The 17,153-nt window shown below is 38.7% G+C and overlaps 1 protein-coding gene across 2 annotated transcripts in view; it reads left to right on the plus strand.

The window, feature by feature from the left end:
* Positions 1–17,153, plus strand: part of KIAA1328 (KIAA1328 ortholog) — a 345,762-nt gene that overhangs the window by 129,693 nt on the left and 198,916 nt on the right. For both annotated transcript variants that reach the window (XM_062201575.1, XM_062201577.1), the window contains exon 6: positions 1,462–1,589. In XM_062201575.1, the coding sequence (XP_062057559.1) occupies positions 1,462–1,589 (128 nt within the window). The remainder of the gene's footprint in view (positions 1–1,461; positions 1,590–17,153) is intronic.

Below are 17,153 nucleotides of genomic sequence, written 5' to 3' on the forward strand. Positions count from 1 at the left end.
TGTACCCTTTTGGAGTATATAATTAAGTGGTTTTGAGTATATCCCTAAAGGTATACAGATACCTTTAGTATCTAATTTCAGAACATGTTCATTACCTTCTCCCTAAATCCGGGACCTATTAGCAGTTACTCCTCAGTTCCTTACCCAACCCCAATCCCTAGCAACTACTGATTTACTTTCTGTCTGTATGGATCTGCCAGTTTTGGACATTTCATATAAATGAAGCCATACAATGTGTGGCCTCTTTTTGTCTGGCTTCTTTCATTTAGCATAAAGTTTTCAAGGTTCATTCCTGTTGTAGCATATAGCAGTACTTGATTCCTTTTTATGGCCAAATAATATTCTACTGTATCAGTATTCTACAGTTCCACATTTTGTTTATCTAGTTATCAGTTAGTGGACATTCAGGCTGTTTTCACTATTTCACTGTTATTAATAACGCTGCTCTGAATACACACATGGAAGTTTTTGTGTGGATTTCTGTTTTCAACTCTCTGGAGTATGTATCTAAGAGTGGAACAGCTGGGTCACAACGTAACTGTCTAACTTTTGAAACACTGTTAAGTTATTTTCTAAAGAGTCAGCACATTTTACAATCCCATTAGTGTCCAAGAGGGTTCCAGTTAATCCATTTCCTTGTCAACACTTGTATTATTAGTCTTTAATTATTGTTGATTTGAAGTAGTATTTTATTGTGCTTTTGATTTGTGTTTCCCTAATGGCTGATTATGTTGAGCATCTTTCCTTGAGCTTCTTGACCATTTTTATATTTTCTCTAGAAGTATTTATATTTTCTTAGAAATGTCTAATCAAAGCCTTTGCCCTTTTTAAAAATTGGGTTAATAGTCTTGTTGAGCTGTCTGAGGTCCTTCTGTATTCTGAATACTGGTCTTTTATCATACATATGATTTCTGAATGTTTTATCATACATATGATTTCTAAATGTTTTTCTCTCATTCTGGAGGTTGTTTTTCCAGTTTTCTTGTAGCACAGAAATTTTGAAATACAATTATTTTTTTCTTTGATTGTTCATGGTTTTAGGTGATCATCTAATTCAAGGTCACAGAGATATAATTTCATGTTTTCTTCTAAGGGTTTTATAGCTTTAGCTCATATTTAGATCAGTGAGCCACTGTCAGTTGGTTTTTATGCTGTTTGATAGGGATTCCCTTGCAAGTATCTGCATTTGTTTTTATTTATTGAAATTTAAAGAATTAAGAGATATATCTCTCTTCAAATGAGACAGCTGTCACTACTCTCTGAGAATTACTGTTTTATGATTTGGGGGAAGATGGATACATAAACTGTTTTCTTCTGAAGACTTTATGCTCAGCTGTTTTCTCACTAAATAGTATTGCATTTCTGTCTCTGTTTTGTTTCTTGGAATTTGAAAAATGGCATCAGTGGATGCAATTTTAATCCATTTTTTTAGAGTTTTTTTCCCTTAACTTGTAATCTCACCTCTTCAGCTACAGTATAGAGAATGCCAAGAACTTCTAAGCCTCTATCAGAAATATTTGTCAGAACAGCAGGAGAAGCTAACCATGTCTCTCTCTCAACTTGGTGCTGCTAGAATGCAAGAAGAACAGGTAAGCATCTTTGTTCTCACTTTGTTGTCTTTAATAGGTCAGCAAGCCACCAGAAGAGTCATGTGCCATTCATGTTAATTTGGCTCATGATATAGAATATCACTTTAAAACATGCAAATGCAACATGGGGTTGAACTGGTATCTTTTACCTCCCTGTTTCCTTTTCTCTCCTGTTCTCGGGGCCCAGAGGTCAGGATTGATTACTTGAATCAGGATGTAAGCCGCTGGGGAAGCCCCTGGTTGTTAAAATCACAGAAGGAATGGTGAAGAAAACCCACTGCTCTGTTTCTTGATGAAGATCAGGTAGCTGTTTGTTGCTGATTGTCCTTGTGGAAAGCACTAAGACTTGCCAGATTCATATTTACAGTTTTTAGAATAATCAGAGTGACTTGATGACTTATAAAAATGTGTGCTGGGGATAATTGGAATATTTTATACATCTGTATATATGCATTAAACATCTGAAGATATATGATAGTATTTTTGTGTATTTATATACATATCACAAAATGGCATGTGTTATATCATTAAATAAGTGTTTAGAACCCTACCAGTTGTGATGTGAAATAGACTCTAAAGATACACTTCTTACCCTCTAACAACTAGTACCTGATGCCTTTTTTATATACATGAGTTGAAATCTCCAAATGGATGAAGATAAGTCTTAAGGAGTACATTAAAGTGTTGAAGCAAGAACTATGTAGAAAGATCAAACTCATTCATATTAAGTATCAAACTATGTATAATTTAACTAAAGTGTTTCCTTCTCCTTTGAATATTATCAAGTACTAAAGATCAGCTGTAGGGTATTTTGCAAAGAGCATCATTGCTTATTGCTTTTCAAGCTAGAGACAACAGTTTCAGATACTTGTATACTTGTATACAGTTTTTTTTTTTTTTTTAGATTTTATTTATTTATTTGAGAGGTAGAGTTACAGAAAGTGAGAGGGAGAGATAGAGAGAAAGGTCTTCCATTTGTTGGTTCACTCCCCAAATGGCTGCAACGGCTGGAGCTGTGCTGATCCGAAGCCAGGAGCCAGGAGCTTCTTCCGGGTCTCCCACGTGGGTGCAGGAGCCCAAGGACTTGGGCCATCTTCCACTGCTTTCCCAGGCCATAGCAGAGAGCTGGATTGCAAGAGGAGCAGCTGGGACTAGAACCGGTGCCCATATGGGATTCTGGCGCTGCAGGTGGAGGATTAACCTACTGTGCCATGGCGCCAGCCCCAGAAACTATAGTTTTGAATCTAAAGATCTAAAGTTTGTCCATATGAAAAAGTAAAAACAATATTTTTGCTGGAATGTGATAGAGCTGAGAGTTATATCCTATTTTTTGTAGTCACACTTTTTTTTTTTTTTTTTTTTAGGAAATAGCCAAAGTATTTATATTCCAGTTTGATATTGTTACAAAAAATAAGATCAGGTTGCTCCCTACTGGAAGGCCAGTAGTTGAAAGATAGGAGTTGATTCAAGGAAATAAGTCTATTCAAGAGGTGGGCAACTTGATGAGGTGGCAGATATAATTGTCATCAAGACCATCTCAGATTCTCAAGGAGGCAGGAGAACTTTTGAAGGGAACACAAAGGGGAGCAAAAGGGGGAGTCTGGAACCAGGAGAACCAGTTACAGGTTGGCCTCTAGGGACTGGTTGGAGTCACAGCAGTTACTGTCATCCTTCAGCCATAAATCCAATCCTCTGGTCATGCTGACTGAGGCCAGCCAGATTACCTTGCAACTTCAGCTGGCTTTCTCAAGGCCAGTTTCTGGAATTCTCAAGCAAGCATTATTTATCTGTTAAGTTAACCTCAAGTCTGATTAGTTGCAATGTCAGCAGTTAGCTAGCTTTTTTTTTTTTTTTAAACAAAATGGAATCATTTGAGCTGTTGCTACAACATAGTTTCTTTTGTCCTGAAAGCCTAGATTATAAAATGAGTTGGAGGAAGGTGGCAGCTTATTTTGATTGTTTATATAAATTTTCTCTGCCACTTTTTAAAATATTTACTTATTTATTTATTTATTATTTTTTAAACTTTTATTTAATGAATATAAATTTCCGAAGTATAGCTTATGGATTACAATGGCTTCCCCCCCCATAACTTCCCTCCCACCCGCAACTCTCCCCTTTCCCGCTCCCTCTCCCCTTCCCTTCACATCAAGATTCATTTTCAATTATCTTTATATACAGAAGATCAGTTTAGTATATATTAAGTAAAGATTTCAACAGTTTGTCCCCACATAGCAACACAAAGTGAAAACAGGTCAGGCAGTTTTTAAAGTGGCCCTTGCCTATTGCTCTTGGATGAGCTGGAAAAAATTTTAGTGTGAAGATCACACTTCTGACCTTTGTTTTTGCATTTTTACTTTCCCCCCTTTCCTTGTGGTGGATGTGTGTAGAAGACACAAAACTGACAGACAACCCATGTCACCAAAGGTGTGGGAGGGGAAGTGGAGAAACTTTTTTTTTATCCATTGTCTCTTACCTTAAGAATGTAGACTGAGAGTCAAGAATTAGTCACTAGGGGGCCCTAAAGACATCCGGATAAGAAGGCCTAGCATTTTTTTTTTCCTATTTATTTCTGAAATTAGAAGAAAATAAAGCTTTCTCAGATGTTAATGATTTATATTTAAGCTAGTAATTTCTTGGAGGTTTCACTTAGAGACCAATCAAATTTAATACTATCTCCCTTTGTCTTAACCTTGACGTACAAAACTCAAAAAAATCACAAGTAGTAGAATCAAAGTGTTGGTCAAGTACATGGAGAGACCCTTCCCTCAAAAAGAGAGACTTGAATTTTCATTTTGACTTAGTCATGACTGAGAAACATTTTAAACCATGTTGTCAGGAAGTATCTGTTTGCTAGATTTTAGAATATATTACGTAAACAATGAAAATAAAAGAGTTAAAAGCCACTCATAGAGGCTCTGCCGTGTGAACCTCCAGAGGGAAAAGTAAGTTTCTGCTCTAATACCCAGTAGAGACAGTCACCCTAGTTCCTGTGTTCTCTGGTTCATTCTTTGTGACAGGCTTCCTAAGCTGAGCGAAGGTAAGCCCCTTCTTTTCTTTCCTTTCGGGAATTGGGTAAATTTGGCCAGCAAGTCTACTTCCTGCAGGAAGGGCATCATTGTGAAGACGAATCCTGAATGGGGACGCTGACCTGATTCTCTCTGCCTTTTCTTTCACTTCCCTGTGGAGAAGTTAAATGTCTTCTTTGTGTACTCACAAATCCACTGTGCCCATTTCTGTCACAGCAGCTTTCTTGTTATTTGTAAACCCGTGTTTATTCATCCATCTCCCTCACCAAGTGTTTTTAAAAACAGGCATCCTGTTCTGGTGGTGTTTGTACTCAGAACTTGGCTTAATATTACTTTTTGATTTATTGTTATGTAACAAATATTTATGTTATATATATATATATATATATATATATATATATATATATATATAGTGTGTGTATGCTATAAAACATTTTAAATTATTGAACCCTAAACCAAGTCACAGAATAAGAACCCCAGGAACAGAGAGAATGTGTACTTTGACCAGGGACACTGTTAGCAAGTTGGCAAAGCCAAGATAGGGACTCAATCAGTCTGGTTCCATAGTTTGTTGAAGAAAGAAAGACAAGAAAAACTTGAAATAGCTAAAAGTTGTTAAAAATTTGTTTTAAATTGTCCTGGTTTCCATAACTAACTCTCACTGGCTGTTAATCTGACTTAGACATTGTGAATGTCAGATCATGAATATCTGAGAGATAATGGGGGAATCTTTGCCTATGCAAAGTCAAGCATAAAATTTTATTCTCAAAATAATTTCTTTAACCTCACCTGCAGATTCTGTGGTAGAGATGGCACTGGTTCATTTTTTATGATGCATGGATTTGGCTCTCAAAAACTTGGTGTGTTTCTTCTTTGTGTTGGTGGCCATCTGGTTCAAACTGTTTTATTACAGGTTTTGCTTACAGTTCTATTAAATCCACAGTTCTCCAGAATAATGTCCTAGCTTAAGATTTTCTTTTTTTACTTGTGCTATTTCCTTGAAAAGAAAATTCTTCCTTTACAAAGTTAATTTTTTTCTTCATTTTCCTCCTAGCTTGCCCCTTGCTTTGCATCAAAGATGAATGCATTCTGCATCCATTTTGTAACTTATTCAGCATCACAGCTTCTTCACTGTGGCTTCTAGAGAAGTTTCTCACTCTATTTAGGTTGAAATATTTCACTGATGCATGTCTATTTGTTCCGTTATCTCATTTAAGATAATTATTACTAATAATTATTCTTGGTCAATAATGAGGCGGGGGGGGGGGTGTCAACCAAAGAACCATAGTGTTGCTTTGTGTGCATTTTAGAATATAGTTTTTTCTTATCACAGTTGCATGTTATTTCTTTTTATGTGTATCTAGACTTAAATATTACTTCAAATTGTGATGCTTGTAATTTCTTTTTTTTTCTTATGCAGTAGACTGTACCACTTCAGCAATGTTGTGTTTTTCTAGTACCCTTCTTATTAAGAGAAAGCCTAGGCAGCAGTTTGAATAGTGTCTCCTACTCCAATTTGAAAATCTTGGTGTACAAGCTTACTTTACTGTTTTTCTTAACTCTGCAATTATTTTGGCAGGTAGACATACAGGTAATTTTAGAATTTTCTTGGAATTTCTCTTCTTTATAATAGGTAAGATCATCACTTTTTAGTATGGGCAGTTGATACTGAAGAATCTTTATTCTTCTATAAAATACCTATTACAGAAAATTTTCCATTTTCCCCATGATTACTTGTCCCATTTCTCTTAATATAATTGGAATCTGAAATATACTGAAGATATCATGGCCAAATATACTGAAGATATCATAGTTGGGTTCTATCACCATTACCTATAATTTTATTAAGAGTTTTTGTAATGCTTAGGGCTACAATGTCTTGGGGCTACTTCCTGTTCTGTGACTATGTTCATGTATGCTTGTGGTTAAATTTTTTTAGTTTACCAACATATAACCATGTGATAATAAAAGCTCCTTACCATTTTCATTCAAACTAATCTTATTTTACACACTTTCATGTGTGACATGTATCTTAACTCTAATGGTAAATTTTCTTTAAGTTAGAATACCACTTAGTTATAACAAGCCCAGATTTTATTGACAGAGTAGGAGCATCCGTATACCTCTAATTGAAAAGGAAACAAAATTAAAGAAGATTTCATATGCTTTACATTTCTCATCTCCCCACAGAAGAGGATATGTGTAGATAAAATAAGAATTAACAGCTGACTTCTCACTAGAAGCAGTGGAGGATAGTGGGAGTAGGATGGCATATTCCAAGAGCTGAGGGAAGAAAACCCAGGCAATTAAGCAACACTGCTCTTCAAAAATATATATGATGTAAAGACATTCTCAAATAAGCAAAGACCAAGAGAATTAGTTTCTAACCTACTTTTCTCACCATAAATACTAGCAGGAGTCTGTTCAGATGAAAAGAATGGCATAACGCAGTAACTCAAATCCACACAAAGAAATAAGGAGTGCCAATAAAGGTACTTAAGTATTGTTCATTCTTAAATAATTTCAAAGATACCTGAATGAAGCAACAGTTATAAAACTGTATTGTTGAGATTTTAACATATAAGATACTGTAGATCTGCCTGTGTGCATGCATTTTCACAAAGGTGGGAAGAAGGAAGGGAGTGATAGTAGAGTATATTTTTACATACTCTTGTGGTTAAGTTACTGGGAAGGAAGTAATACTGTCTCAATTTGTAAACTATATAGAAAATCATAAAGAATCCACACAAAATGAAACTGATAGAACTAATAAGTTAGTTCAGCAAAAGTTTGCAGCTTATAAGATTAATATACAAAAATCAGTTTTATTTCTGTTTACTACCAATGATCAATTTAAAATGGATGTATTTAACAAAAGGACACCAAGGCTTGTACAGTGAAAACTATGAAATAAGAACAGAGAACAAAAAATGTAAATATACAGAAACAAGTTCCATGTTCATGGATTTCTTCAAGACTCAATTATTGTTGAAACATCAGTTCTTTCCAAAGCAGTCCATAAAGCTGTTGCAATCCCTATCAGAATTCCAGCAGATTTTGACACTTTCTGATAAGACAGTCCTGAAATTCATATGGAAAGGAAAGGAATAATAGCCAAGACAGTTTTGGAAAGGATGAGCAAGTGGAAGATTATTCTTTCCAATTTCAAAATTTATTCTCATATATGATACAATATGGTAAGTACAATTTGAAGATGACTCACATGACCTTTGCCCATGACTATGTTATGATATGTAGTAAAACAATTATCAGGATAAGCCCAATCTAACTGCATGGGAAAAGCAGAGTTTTCTCCAGCTGGGAACAAAAGATGACATCAGAGAGACTTGAAGCATGAAAAGAATTCGCCACACCATTTCTGGTTTTGAAGATGAATGGAGTGGAGTGGACATTTGGGATAGTGTTTAAGACACCAGTTAGGGAACCCACATCTCATTTGGGAGTACCCTGGTTCAGTCACCAGCACTGAGTCCTGTTTCAGCTTCTTGTTAATGCAGTCACTGGAAAACAGTATTGGCAACTCAAGTAGCTGGGTTCCTGCTAACCCTGATTAAGAAATTAATTATAGCATCTCAGGAATGAAACAGCAGATGGGCATGCTCTCTCTTGCTCTCTCTCTTTTTCTCTGTCTTGCTCAAATAAATTTTACAAAAGGTGAGGATGGAGTGAGCTAGGAGCTGAGATTCTGACCAACAGCCAGCAGGTTGGGATTTAAGTCTAACATCCACAAGAAACTGTGTTCTGTCAAGAGCCTGAATGAACTTTTAAGGGGGATCTTCCTTAGGTATTCCAAATTAGAGCAGAGCACAGTATAGCCCAGCTAACAGCTTGAATTCAGCTTTGTAAGAAACTAGGCAGAGAATCTTACAAAGCCTACCAAGCCTTTGGAGGAAGAGAACTGTGAGCTAATGAATTTGTGTTATTTTAAGCCACTACATTTGTGGTAACTTATAATGCAAACTAGAAAACATACACTGTTCAGGTCAGGGTAGCACTGCCCTAAGTATGGACATATAGATCGATGGAAACTAAATTGTGAGTTCAGAAATAAACCCTAACAATTATGGTCACTAGATTTTTGACAAAGATGCTAAAGCAGGTTAACTAAGGGGAAAAATAAGCTGTTCAGGGGCTGGTGCTGTGGCACAGTGGGTTAACACCGCAGCCTGCAGTGCCGCCATCCCATGTGGGTGCCAATGCAAGGCCCAGCTGTTCCACTTCCTCTCCAGTTCCCTGATGATGTGCCTGGGGAAGCAGGGGAGGGTGGCACAAGTCTTTGGGCCCCTGTATCTGTGTGGGAGACCTGGAAGAAGCTCGAGACTCCTGGCTTCAGCCTGGCCCCAGCCTGGCCCAGCCCTGGAAATTGTGGCCATTTCGGGAGTGAATCAGCAGATGGATGATCTCTCTCTGTCTCTTCTTCTCTTTGTAAGTCTTCCTTTCAAATAAATAAATAATTTTTTTTTAAAAAAAAGAATAAGCTGATCAATAAGTGATGATTAGACAACTGGACACTTGGAAAAAAGATAAATTTAGACCCTTCATGCCACATACAAAAATTAGCCTCAACATAATTTCAACATTCAAGACATGTTTTTTGAAATTTGACTTCAGGTCATGATTTTGCTTAGCATTAGTTTTTGTTTGTGTCCAGTGTTTATTATGGCTGTTGCAGTGAACACTTGAATGTAAACATTGTATCATTTAGTGTTATGCAACTAATAGTAACTGGTAGGATTGCCTTTAATTACAAAAGCTGCTGAGGAGAATGCCACCTTTCTGATTACCGTGTCAGGGGAGTGCTTTAATCACGTGCACAATAGCAAAGGACATCACAGTGCCAGCTACCAGACTGGAGGTTCAAATACGGCTGCCCACTATATTTTGATATTAGACTAACCAAGGAAAACACAAAGCAGGTCCAGCACTGGGTACAACAATACTTTACTTTTTAAAAACAAAGTGAAAAACAAGAACCAGATTAGCTTGAATGGCGAGCCTCAGTCTCTTATGCCTAGTGGATTCCTTGGAAGCCAACCTGTCTCTGCTGTCCCAGTGAAAGGAACCATCTGTACCTGCTCTAGAGTCTAAAACAGTATACTGGGAGTTTTGCTTAAGTGCCGTAGATAAAAACACTTTAACAAAATAGCAGTAGACATTGTGCCGAGGATAGGAAAAAATATACTCATAAAGGTAATAATTAAGATTCTACTTTGGGGCCGGCACCACGGCTCAATAGGCTAATCCTCTGCCTGCGGCGCGGGCACACTGGGTTCTAGTCCTGGTCGGGGCGCCGGATTCTACCCCGGTTGCACCTCTTCCAGTCCAGCTCTCTGCTATGGCCCGGGAAGGCAGTGGAGGATGGCCCAAGTGCTTGGGCCCTGCACCCGCATGGGAGACCAGGAGAAGCACCTGGCTCCTGCCTTGGGATCAGCGTGATGCGCCAGCCGGCTGCGGCCGCGGCGGCCATTGGAAGGTGAACCAACGGCAAAGGAAGACCTTTCTCTCTGTCTCTCTCTCTCTCACTGTCCACTCTGCCTGTCAAAAAAAAAAAAAAAAAAAGATTCTGCTTTGTTTTGTGAAAATTTACATGTTTTTTAGTTGTCTGAATTCTTGATTTTCTCTGATAATTTCAATATATTAATTTTGCGTTAAAAGTTTCTGTTGTGCAGTGCCGCGGCTCACTAGGCTAATCCTCCACCTTGCGGCGCCAGCACACCGGGTTCTAGTCCCGGTCGGGGCGCTGGATTCTGTCCTGGTTGCCCCTCTTCCAGGCCAGCTCTCTGCTGTGGCCCGGGAAGGCAGGGGAGGATGGCCCAAGTGCTTGGGCCCTGCACCCGCATGGGAGACCAGGAGAAGTACCTGGCTCCTGGCTTCGGATCAGCGCGATGCGCCGGCCACAGCGGCCATTGGAAGGTGAACCAACGTCAAAGGAAGACCTTTCTCTCTGTTTCTCTCTCTCACTGTCCACTCTGCCTGTCAAAAAAAAAAAAAAAAAAAAAAAAAGTTTCTGTTGCCATTGCTCATCAATCTACAGAAAATGTTATTTTTATTAGATTTTAAAATATTTTGCCTTTATGCTTGTACCCATTTTTGTGCTTACCCATTTTTGTATTTATCATTTATTTATTCAGCTAAAAGTACCATCAAATTATTATAGAACAGATGCTACCAATGTCAGAGAAGAATTCAGCTTCTGTACTTCACTGGAAGTTCTGCTGTATACTATTCTGTGTCTTCAAATCAGTCTAAAATATAAGGATAGGCCAGCGCCGTGGCTCACTAGGCTAATCCTCTGCCTGTGGCGCCAGCACCCCGTGTTCTAGTCCCAGCTGGGGCGGCAGATTCTGTCCCAGTTGCTCCTCTTCCAGTCCAGCTCTCTGCTGTGGCCGGGAAAGGCAGTGGAGGATGGCCCAAGTGCTTGGACCCTACACCCACATGGGAGACCAGGAGGAAGCACCTGGCTCCTGGCTTCGGATTGGTGCAGCACACCGGCCGTAGTGGCCATTTGGGGGATGAACCAACAGAAAAAGGAAGACCTTTCTCTCTCTCTCCCTCATTGTCTAACTCTGCCTGTCAAAAAAATTAATGAGAAAGCCCCAGAGGCCTAAAGGGTTAAATACTTGTAAAATCCTACAGGTGCTTTCAAAAATACTGTGAAGTAAGCAAGTGCCTCTTGTTGGTTGATGAGTTTATAATTTTAAACATGGCAACTTAAAGTCTTTTGTCATCCACAGTTATATATGATTTGCTACTCATAAAACTAAAGTGTTGTTGGTTCTGTGTTTAGCTGTCCTCCTATAGGTTCCTATGGACTTTTTCCAGCCACTTCTATTGTATTCAGTACTTTGGGATGGCTTTGTAAACAGATGAAGCCAATAATGTATTAACAGTACCAACTGAGAGAAAGTATGGTTAACTGAGGTTACTAAAAACAAAAAGCAACTCAAATCAATTGGCAATTTACAAAAAGAGTTTAAAGACTTTAAAAGCTATTATTAAAATTGCTATATTGGTCTATTATGTTATGTTATATGTGTGTACATATTGTATGTCCACATGGGAAAATTTTATTAAGAGTTTTATTTTAATTGGCTTATCAATAAGATTGTCCATAAATTTAAGCTGCTAAAATTAATCAAAGATACGTTTTACTCGTGTGACCTGAATCTGTGTATCATATGTTTTAAACTTGTTGGTAGAAAGAAACTAAAAACATTTTATATGGTTGTGCTTAAGTTTACTGGTTAAACAAACTACACCATGTTAGATATTTAAGAGGTTTTACAAATACATGATTCTTAAAATTTATAGAAGGCATTGGACCTTCTGGTAAATGTTTTCTTAAGTTGTTATCTAATGGTTGAAATGGTTTGCTAAGTTTTCATGTGATATTGCTATTGTCAGCAAGCGATCTAGGACTTGCTCCCTCATTTCTCTATTCTAAGCCCAACTTGTTCTTTCATTTCTCTATTCTCTTCAAGGTAGGAAACTAATTCTATTATGAAGGAATCTGTAGGATGCACAATTTAATCTTTAGACCTTATAAAAGAGATGGCTAACATTTTTCTGTAATAGCATAGCCAAAATAAGAGCTTAAATTATAATTTCATAGCTAGATTTACTTCGCCATCAGCAAAGTAAACAGTAAATAGAAAAAACCTCCCTTTCAGACCAAAGGGAAAGAAAGTTTTAAAGTGAGAACATAATTTTCCTCATGGGCATTGTCTACCTTAGAAAAACTACTACAGAACATGCCTGTGACTATAGACTTGTAGTTTAGGCCACCAAAGATTAGAGATGGGACTTGGGCACTCCCTCGACTTGCATCCTCTGGTCTGCTTTAACAAAAACCAGGAGGAAAAGAAAGCTAGGTATCAGAAGCAATGGGTGGCAAGCCTATTAATGGCTGATCTGTACAGTGATCTGCCCTCAAGGAGACCCAACAGGCCAGTACACTGCAGTGGCTTTCAATGTGGTAAGCCTGGGCTTCAGCAGAAGTCAACTTGTGAAGAGCCCTGGCAGCTCTGCCAAGAGTTGGATCACTGGAAATGGACCTGCCCTGGAATTGAAGGATGCCCAGGTCAGAGCCACAGATCTTATTGGCTCTAAGCTGAAAAGCCCCTCACTCAGCCCAACTTCCAAAGTGACCACCGCAGCTGAGGGGATGGCCAAGTAGGGTCAGCAACATTGCAGGCAGAACTGTAAATTTCTTGTTAGAGATGCCACCTGCCTTTACCTGGCCAGCTCTCTTCCCAGGCCAGCCAAGTAATGGAAGTCAACAGAGTGCCTTCCCCTAGGAGGTTCACACCTCCCTTAAGATATACCCCATGTGAAGAGATAGATAGGTCTGGGCCTCTTAACTTACAAGGCCTAAAGCCCACCAAATTATTATCAAGCCCCTTCTGTCAGGTTCTATGTGCCTCTCAATCAGAAAACTTAATTGCAGCTTAGACAGCACCTTTCTTAGCTCCTCTAATAATGACTCTGTCCTTTGTTCTAGACCCTGTCTAGCGCACTTGGGCCTCATTTCTTTGTAATCATAACCTCTACTCTACCACCAATGGCTTTACTCCCAACCTGTGTGTACTGATGGTCCTCTTCCCCACTTAATGCTGTATAATTGTGCAAAATTTCTCTACAGACAAACCCCTCTACCTAAAAAAGATGAGTGACTTTTCTCCCAGTCTTGGCTGGAATCAGCTTTCCGGTCTGTTGGGTGTTCCCCAATAAACACTTTCCCTTAAAAAAAGGGGAGGGGGTGCCTTTCTCTGAAGGGAAGAGAGAACTTCCACTTTGACTATGACCTTGTCTAAATATGATCAGAGTCGGTGAACTCAAAAGGCTTCCATAGCCTTGGCAACTCATGACGGGAGCCTAGGGTGGTTACTGGCACCATAAACTAGTGTCAATTTGTTGGCTCAACAACAGGAGTCACTGTGCACTTGCTTCTCATGTGGGATCTCTGTCCTTAATGTGCTATACATTGTGATTTAATGCTATAACTAGTACTCCAACAATATGTTTCACTTTGTGTTTCTATGTGGGTGCAAATTGTTGAAATCTTTACTTAATATATACTAAATTGATCTTCTGTATATAAAGAGAATTGAAAATGAATCTTGATGTGAATAGAAGGGGAGAGGGAGTGGAAAAGGGGAGGGTTGCGGGTGGGAGGGAAGTTATGGGGCGGGGGAAGCCATTGTAATCCATAAGCTGTACTTTGGAAATTTATATTCATTAAATAAAAGTTAAAAAAAGAAAAAAAAAAGGATAAATAACACATTGGTGAAATATTACAAATCTTATAATAGCTGAAAAACAAATCAACATTATAAACTTGTATTTACTATTATGTTAATGTTAGTTATTTCTAGTTGATGGATAGTTGGTACCAGGTATGTAGTTTAATATTGACTTATTTATGAATATATGTATACATATAAACATTGATATAATATCTCCAGAAAAATCCACTTTTCACTGCAATCCAGATTTTAATATTGGCTTTTGACTTGAGGAAATGTGTTTTCTACTAGCAGATTCAAAATGAAATTAAAAAGGTATTTAAAGTGCTAATATAATATTGATAACATTAAATTGTATGTTCTCTATATGACAGGAACACAATGATCAAAATAACAGAAATTTGAAGATCAGATGGCTTCACTGGTGAATTCCAAATATTATTCGTTGAAAATTAATTCTATTAATTCTAGACATATTTTCCAGAAAATTTAAGAAGTTTTACTTCTTAATGCATTATATGAGTCCTGCCTTACTTTGATATAAAACCAAAGACTTTACAAGAAAAGAACACAGAATATCAGTATTCTTCATGAAAACAGGTGCAAAATTAATACAATTTTAGCAATTTGAATAAAAATATGAAAACAATGCATTAAGGATAGGTATTATTTATCTCAAATTTGAAATTGGTTCAACATTTGAAAAACAATCACTGTTATTTTCTATATTAGCACACTAGAAATGAGAACTCATATAATTATCTAAATAAATGCAAAAAAAAAACATTTAAAAAACTCACTTCTATTCATGGTAAGAACTAAAATAGAAGAGAATGTTTTCAACCTAATTAAGGACATCTCAGAAAAAATTCCAAAATAGCATAATACTTTTTTTTTTAACAGAACTCTCTCTTTCTCTCTCTCTCTCTTTTTTTTTTTTTTATTTGACAGGTAGAGTCATAGATAGTGAGAGAGAGAGACAGAGAGAAAGATCTTCCTTCCACTGGTTCACTCCCCAAATGGCTGCTACAGCCTGTGCTGCACCAGTCTGAAGCCAGGAGACAGGTGCCTCTTTCTGGTCTCCCATGTGGGTGCAGGAGCCCAAGCACTTGGGCCATTCTCCACTGCCCTCCCAGGCCACAGCAGAGAGCTGCACTGGAAGAGGAGCAACTGGGCCTAGAACCTGACGTCCACATGGGATGCCGGTGCTGCAGGCAAAGGATCAACCAGTGAGCCATGGCGCTGGCCCCAGCATAATACTTTTAATGGTAAAAGATCAGAAATAAGTCAAGGTTATTCTCTTCTACCACATCTATTCAACATTGTATTGGAGGTCCTAACCAGTTCCATAAAACATGGGAAAGAAATAGAGATTGGAAAAGGGCTAAAACAATCTTCATTTGCAGACAACATCAGATTGTTAAGTCTACATGCAATATAAGTCTACACATAGAATTTTTAGGTATGATACAAAAAAAAAAAGGTACTAGAAGTTATATTAGTTTGGGAAGTTGCAAGGTACAAGATCAATTTATAAAAATCATCTGTATATCTCTGTATAAGGAAAAAAGATGTTGAAACTTAAAAATATTTTAAATTGTAAAATGTTTTACATATCATTTCACGGGACTGATGCTGTGTCATAGCACGTAAAACTGCCATCTGCGATGCCAGCATCTCACATGGGCACTGATTTGAGTCCCAACTGCTCCACTTCTGATCCAGCTCCCTGCTAATATGCCTGGAAAAACAGAAAATAGACAAAGTGCCTAGGTCCCTGCACCGTGGGAGACCTGGAAGAAACTCCTGGCTTCTGGCTTCAGGCTGGCCTAGCCCTGACAATTTGGAGAGTGAACCAGCAGATGGCAGATCTCTCTGTCTCTCCTCTCTAAGTCTTAAAAATAAAATAAATAAGTCTTTAAAAAATTTAAAGATACCATTTTATAATAGGATCAAAATATATGAAATACATAGGGATATATGGAACAAAAGACTTGTCAGTCCTATACTTTGATAATTGCTCTGCAAAAGAATTTAAACATCTAAATACATGGACTTGAATACTATACATTTTATGGATCAGAAAGCCAATATTGTTGTTGTGTCTTTTCTTCTAAAATAGTCTATCCATTTAGCTGTGGCTGGATTTGGATCCCAGCAGGCTTTCTCTTCTTCTTCTTCTTCTTCTTCTTCTTCTCCTTCTCCTTCTCCCTTCTGCCTTCTCCCTTCTCCCTTCTTCCTTCTTCTTTTTTTTTTTTTTTTTTTTTTTGGAGTGGAAAGTTAAATAGCAAAGTTTATTAGGGAAGGGACGTCCGTAAGAACAGATGGGCACCTCTCCAGACAGAACCTGAGAGAGAATGGCCAGTTGCTCGGGCATGGTTGAGTGGAGAATACACCTGGCCAGGCCAGGCCAAGCCAAGCGGGTGGCTCAGCAGAGAGGCAGAGGGCTGAGCACGCTGTCTGGTTGAGGCCAGGGGAGGGGTTTAAGGAGATGCGTCCTTCCTCCCCACCTCTGCTCCTCTTGGAACAAAGGACTTTTTGGATGTAAATTTGAAAATTTCTATCTGAGTTTTCCCCCTGAAGTTATCAGACAGGGGGAAGCCTGGAAGGATGGGCAGGACCCCCTGGAGAATCCTCCTGAGCAGGATATTTGAAATGCATATATCAGGCAGAAGGGGTGGAGACCCCCACCTGGCAGGTTATCCGGTAGGAGGGGGCAGGGCAGGATATAGATAAGGGTATTGGGATGACTTTGAGCTGAATATGCTGGACCTAGATGTCAACTCTTTAGGCCTTTATATCACACACACATAAGCTCATATCTGACTTCCTACCTAACATTCCCCCTTCAAGAGGGAAAAACCCAAAATTCTTTTTGGGATAATGGATGGAATTCCATTTTCTGTAGCTTCTTCAGAGCTGACATGTGGGTGTCGAGAAGGATTTGAGTATTTCCTTTTTTTTCTTTTTCTTTTTCTTTTGACAGGCAGAGTGGACAGTGGGAGAGAGAGAGACAGAGAGAAAGGTCTTCCTTTACTGTTGGTTCACCCTCCAATGGCGGCTGCAGCTGGTGTGCTGCGGCCGGCGCACTGCGCTGATCCGATGGCAGAAGCCAGGAGCTTATCGTAGTCTCCCATGGGGTGCAGGGCCCAAGCACTTGGGCCATCCTCCACTGCACTCCCGGGCCACAGCAGAGAGCTGGACTAGAAGAGGGGCAACCAGGACAGAATCCAGCACCCCGACCAGGACTAGAACCCAGTGTGACGGCG

Source organism: Lepus europaeus, chromosome 9, assembly GCF_033115175.1.
Source record: "Lepus europaeus isolate LE1 chromosome 9, mLepTim1.pri, whole genome shotgun sequence".
Taxonomy (NCBI): Eukaryota; Metazoa; Chordata; class Mammalia; order Lagomorpha; family Leporidae; genus Lepus; species Lepus europaeus.